General features: G+C 39.4%; 1 protein-coding gene across 1 annotated transcript in view; it reads right to left on the reverse strand.

Annotated features, from left to right (window-relative positions):
• The window catches only part of HNMT (histamine N-methyltransferase), a 69,822-nt gene that overhangs the window by 30,388 nt on the left and 32,729 nt on the right, over positions 1-6,705 (reverse strand). Inside the window, exons 3-4 of the mRNA XM_007946045.2 lie at positions 3,892-3,999; positions 2,791-2,921 (exon numbers count right to left, since the gene is read on the reverse strand). Coding sequence (XP_007944236.1) covers positions 2,791-2,921; positions 3,892-3,999 — 239 coding nt within the window. The remainder of the gene's footprint in view (positions 1-2,790; positions 2,922-3,891; positions 4,000-6,705) is intronic.

Genomic DNA, 6,705 nt, shown 5'->3' on the forward strand with positions numbered 1-6,705 from the left:
TGATGGGCTCAAGTATAGCAGGGATTGTGGGGCTGGTGCGGGATCGAGCAGTGTTTCGTTCTGCTGTGCATGGGGTCGCTATGAGTCAGAAACAACTCGACGGCACTTAACAACAACAACAAGTATTGTAAAATACTATACCTAACCCACCTATCCTTCAAAGTAACATCTTTGCTTTTTAACAGTTTAAAGAGTTCTTTTGCAGCAGATGTGCCCAGTGTAATATGATAACTGATTTCTTGACTGCTGCTTCCATGAGTGTCAACTGTGGATGCAAGTAAAATGAAATCCCTGACAATTTCAATCTTTTCTCCTTTTATCATGATGTAAATGATTATGTATAGAAATATCAGTGGTCCCTGAAAATACGGCTCCATACCATCTATTCAATAATCATCTGTTTGCCAAGGAATGCACTAGCTAGTTGGTCAGTGCCGAACCATGGAAATGAGGGAAATGAGTACATGCTGAAGGACTGGCTGATATCCATGAAATTTATTGACCTGAGGAATCAAATAACTTTCTCCTTCTGCCACATGTGCACTAGCCAGGACATATCTGAAAGGCAAAACAAGGGGATTTGGAGGAATTCTGGATCATTAATGCTTTTAGAGAATGGTCCTGGGATAAGTTATCACTCTAATGCTCTCAGATCTATCAATGAGCTTTTATTCCTAGAATTAATTCTAGAAAAATTAAGCCAACATGGAAAACAATGATAACTATGGTCCCAAACCCCTGGCCTGTTGATTCTCTCTCACAAGATGTTTGGTTTTCTCTGCAAAGTTCCTTCCACCCTGTCTGCTGTCACTTCTGTAATGTATGTGTTTAATTTTGTAGCACAAGTGCATATGTAAGATTATCTTTAGCCAAATCTAACTTCGGAACCATAGTCTCAGGTGATAACATGCTCAACTGGTGCACACACTATTCATAAAAATTTTGTTCTACAATCTACTTCGGTGAGTAGTGACTGGGATCTTAAAAGCTTTTGAGCTGTCATCGAAGATGCAACTATTGGTCTCCCCTTTACTGGAGCGAAGAAAAACAAGAGTCATCTGGAAACAATTAGTCCAAAGATAATATGGACCACAAGAACCTCAGCTTCCATGACCCAAGACCAGAAGAACTACATGGTGCCCAGATGCCAATGCCAACCTTTCAGAAAGAGATCAAACCTGGAGATCCTGGATAGAGTGGAAGGAATAATGTGGAAAAAACTTCAAAAACACAAAAATGACCAGAATTATTGGTCAGATAGAGACTAGTGGAACCCTTGAGACTATAGCCCCAGGTTACCCTTTGAGCCTAGAAATGGACTCACTTACATGGATTGGCTCTCAGCCCTACAGTAGAAAGGCCCACATACAGAACACCTACCCCAGGTCGAAGCACCCACCTACTCTAGGGAGATGCACCCATTGGATCAAGCAGCCATGAGACATCAGAGGGGTAGTATTCACATAGAGGGAAGTCTGGACCGATAGGAATACATGAATGAGAGGAGCATAGGGAAGGGGTGGTCACAGGGAGGAGAGAGGAAGAGAGTTTCTTATGGTTGGGGACAGTATTCGGGACCATGAAACCACATGTGCATGAACTGACGAATGTCAAACAAGTTGGCTTTGTAAATTTGCAACCACAGCACAATTAAAAAAAAAAAAAAATGTTGACTATGAAGGTATTTTTTATTTTTCAGGCTTTTTATTGTGATTGGGTGAAAGTTTATAGAGCAAACTGGTTTTCCATTCAACAATTCATATATATTTTATTTTGTGACATTGAAATCTTCACAATGTAACAGCACTCTTTCTACTTCCTCCATATATTTACTGTTTCCACTTGTCCTTTGTTCCTATCTCTTCCTGCTTTCTGAGCTTTATCCCTGGCCAAATACTACTCTTTCGATCTCACATGGTTGATTGGTCTAAGAAGTGCATATCTGCCCGGCGGTATTGTTCACTTTATATGTCTATATATTGTTTGGCCGAAAGTTGAGCCACAAGGGGTAAGTTCAGGTTTGAAGGGTTTCTGAGGACCATAGTCTTGGGGTTTTTCCCAGTGTCAATCAGACCAATACGCTTGGTCTTTTTATGATTTTGAGTTTTCTTCCACAATTTTCTCCCACTCTATCCAGGAACTCTTACTGTGATTCCTTTAAGAACAACTGGCAGTGGTAGCTGGACATCATCTAGTTCTTCTAGTCTCAGAGTCGTGGAGACTGGGGTTCACATGATCCATTAATCCTTGGATTAATTGCTTCTATATAACTTTGATTTTCTTCATTCTTTTTTGCTCCAGATAGGAAGAGAGCAATAGTTGTTGCTACTGCTTAGATGGTTGCATACAAATTTTTAAGACCCTAGTGACTACTCACCAAAGTAGCATGTAGAACATTGTCTTTGGGTACTCTGTTACGCCAATTGACCGTGATGTCCTCAGAGACTATGGTTCTGAGCCTGAGGACCAGTGACTCATTCTCTCAAGGTATTTGGTTATGGCTAAGAAGTTTTCACAACTTTGCCCCTTGTATGGTCTCCTATATTCATAGACATACTTGCAGCAAATGTCTGTGGAGTATTTTGAGTAGGGGAAATTGGTTCTTTGAATATTAAAGAAATCTATTAGCATAACCAAAATCTATATTCTCAATTTGGACAGATAATGCTCACATATAAAACTACAAATCAGAATTTTTTTTTTTTTTTAAAGTTAGAATGTTAGGCATTCTCCATATGTGTTTCTGAAAAGTATTCTTTCTGACAGCTTATCACAATAAATATTTCTTACCTGAATCATATGAATAAAGTCCCATTTTTGAAGCTCCTTTTTCTCCATCACTCTATCTTGATATTCAGATGCTGTCTCCTTATGCCAAGCAAACTTTATGTTCTCAAGGTTTGATGTCTTGGCTACAAGCTCTAAAATACAGAGAAGAGGTGGCACACCATCAATTTTAATTGCAAATGTGGAACCCATTTCCATTTAGAATTTTAATGCAATCAATGTTATATACATAACAGATACAAAGCACATTTTTCTTTCTTATGTAGCTCTGGGAGTCCATAAAGTTTTTCCTGGTTATTTTTTTTTTTTTTCTAGAATTAAATTAAATTAGAGGTTAAAAGTTAATTGGAAATAACAAGAATCCCATTCAGATGTAGTTTACATGATCTTAATTTTAATGGGGAAAAAAACGGATAATTTTTATCAATGGCAAGTCAATGTGAAACAGGTGATGTAACTGTGTAATGCAGAGGCCCACAAACCACAGCCCATGGTCCTACCTGTGTCTATATGGATATCAACCTAAAAACATGTTTCACATTTTTAAATGATTTTAAAAAATAAAAAGAAGACATGAAAATTACATGATATTCAAATTTCAGTTTTTATAAATAAAGGAAAATAGCCTCATTCATTAGCTTCTGTATTATGTATGGCTGCTTTTGTGCTATTATGGCAGGGTGGAGTAGTGGTCACAGAGACCATGAAGCTTGTTAATTCTGAAATATTTACTCTCTGACCCTTTTCAGAAAAGGGTTTGTCCATTCTTGGTATAAACCATTAAACAAGCTCTTTAAGGGTTTGGACTATGTTTAAATATTTCTGAACAAAGCTATGATTCTGTCCCTAAGAATAAATATTAAAAAAAAAAATAGGAATAGAAGAGAAGTCAATAAGAAAAAGAGTCTAATTCTTCACTGTTCATATTTGAGGTGTTTAGTCATGCCTGCCAATAAAAAAATTAATTAGGCTCTTTTCCCAACAAGCTTACAAAGAGCACGCCTCAGGAAACTATGCTATTAATGATTCAAGGGACAAATTTGGTATGATGAACTTTGTGGGACAGGATTTGGCAATATACCACCATGAGTTATAGACAGGTACCTTTGTACTTGGTTATTTGTTCAGCACTTGGTTCAACAACTTCATTCTTGATATGAATTCCTGAATATTGAGCCTGCACTTCAGAGAGAATCTGAAGGTCAATTTCACCTACAAGACAAGCATACAATACAGGTCAAATCATTACAGAAAGAAATGATTAAGAACAATTTGAGCTCATTTATTATCTGTGTTACTTTTACAATAAAAGCCTAGAATAAAAAATACTGCTCAACTCTGCCTTCTACGATACCTGCTATGCAGAACAGCTGGGCTTTAAGTAAGAATAATAATGCAATTTGGAGAAAGCTATGAATGTTATTCATTCATTATTTTATTTATTCATATAATCTTCATTTAATATCTATTATTATGTTTCTTTAAATCTGAGATACCATTACTTGTAGGAGATAATTGCCCCTTATTTTTATTTCACTAAGTCAAAAAAAACAAACTGTCAATTATTAATTTTAAAATTTCATAAATTTGAAGATGTATTTCCATATTAGAGATGTTCAAATGTGGAAAAAATAGGCACCTTAGAACTGATAAACTAGGCTAGGCCAAAAGAATACAAAAAATATATCAGAAAAAAAGTACAAAATATATCAGATACAAAAACATCTCAGACATCTGCCCTGAAAAATACATGCTCTAGTGGCAGAGACAGACATGGAAACAATGCTGGTTGGGATGGAAGGAAGTGGGAAGTGGGAAGAGGGAAGGAGTCGATTAGTAAGAGGATGGTAAATGATGAAAAGCTTCACATGAGATCACTCCTGAGCTATTTTAGGGGTGTTATGGATTGATTTATGTCTTCCAAAAATATGTGTCAACTTGGTGGGGCCATGATTCTCAGTGGTTTGGCAGTTACATACTGATGTAATGTGGCAGTTATATAACGTTTCCTCATGATATAATCTCATGTGATCAGCCAATCAGTTGTAATGGGATTAGGGTAGGATACAATATATCTTACAAGAGATAAAACAAGAGAGTAGTAAGCGGAGATAGACGGGCTTCACCACCATTAAGAAAAACTAGAAGAGTATGTCCTTTAGACCCAGGGTCCCTGTGCTGAGAAACTCCTAGATCCAGGGGAAGCCTGATAACAAAGACTATTCTTAGAACCAACAGAGAGAGAAAGTCTTCCACTAGAGTTGGTGCACTTAATTCAGACTTTTATCCTCCTAAACTGGGAGATGGGAGCTCTGTTGGCATAGTGCCTAAGGCATTTGACTGCTAACCAGAAGGCTGGCGGTTCAAACGCACCAGCCACTCCCCGAAAGGAAGGTTGGGTAATCTATTTCTGTAGAGATACTGCCTCGGAAACCCACGGAGGGGTCGCTACGAGTTGGATCCAACTCCTTGGCAGTGCTTGCGTTTTGCATTTGCGTTAAACTGTGAGAGAATAAATTTATGCTTACTAAAGTCACCCACTTATTTCTGTTACAGCAGTGCTAGATAACTAAGATAGACTTTGGTACCAGAAGAATGTTCTAACAAATACCTGAAATGTGGAAGCACTTTTGGGATTGGTAATGAGCAAAGACTGTAAGAATTTTCAGATGCATAATAATAAAAGACTGCACTGCCTTAAAGAGATTGTTACTTGAATTATGGACACCAACGGCAATTCTGGTGATGGTTCAGAGGAGTGATGAAGAACTATAATACCAGAGATGGTGCAGATGGTGAGAAGCAATGTTAGAGAAATGGTGGCAGCAGAACCAGGAGAACAATGTGAATAGGCTTGGGAGCCCACCCACAGCACAAGAATGCCTTCAGGCAGGAGGCTTGCTGGTGGAATACGATGCCTCTGTGCACTTGTCAATGGAGCAAGGTTTGCAATGCATGAAGCAAGAGAGCTGAATGACGTCAGGACAATGCTTACTGGCAGAGTAGCCTGCCTCTGGACATTTATTGATAGAGCTAGAATTTTGTAACACATGCCGGAGCAAGGTAGAGACTGGCCTAGTCTCTTCAAGAGACTCAGGAAACAGGAAGCAGAAGCTGAAAAGATAAGGAGCATGGGAAGCAGAGCTGCCTCGGTCTCAAAGGGCAGGACCATGACCTCTGTGGTCTCAAAGTGTGAGGCCATGGTTTCTGGGGTTTCTAAAAAAGGGCCACGGCCTCCTAGGTTTCAAATAGTTTGATCTTCACCAACTTGGTTCTGGAGTGTGGAGCTGCTGTTCACAAGTGCCAGAGGGATGGGGCTGGATCCACCTGGCCAAAGTTGAGGGGCATGGCTGCCATGCCCAAAGGGCAGAATATGGAGCCTGCTGGGCTAAGGCTATGGGAACATCAGTCACTCAGTTGAACTAGGAGAATGGGGCTGCCCGAAGTTGAGGGAGCAGAGTTGCCTGGAAGACAGAACCTAGGGTTGAGAGGCCTCCACCCAGAATCCGGAGAGCATGACCAACACCCATAGTCTGGAGGGCAGCATCATTGCCTAGATGGTCTCAGAGAAGAAAGGATTATTTTCAAGCCTTGAGAGCTAATGTAAATTGTTCTGCAGGTTTCACTTGTTTCATGCTTGTTATCCTTTCTTTCCCTTCAGTTTCTCAAATATTTTCCTGTGCCTGTTCCACCACTGTACTTTGGAAATAGAGAACTTGTATTCTAGATTCACAGAGGAAAAGAAATTTTGCCCCAGGATCTCATTTGAATTTGGAGTTGATTTAAGATTTTTGGGATATGATGGGGTGAACTAGAGAACTGAGACATAGGGAGCTCTGGTAGCATAGTGCCTAAGGCACTTGACTGCTAACCAGAAGGCTGGCAGTTCAAACCCACCAGCCACTCCTCGGAAGGAAG

This window comes from Orycteropus afer, unplaced genomic scaffold (assembly GCF_000298275.1).
Source record: "Orycteropus afer afer isolate SDZICR_OR568_19922 unplaced genomic scaffold, OryAfe1.0 scaffold00148, whole genome shotgun sequence".
NCBI lineage: Eukaryota > Metazoa > Chordata > Mammalia > Tubulidentata > Orycteropodidae > Orycteropus > Orycteropus afer.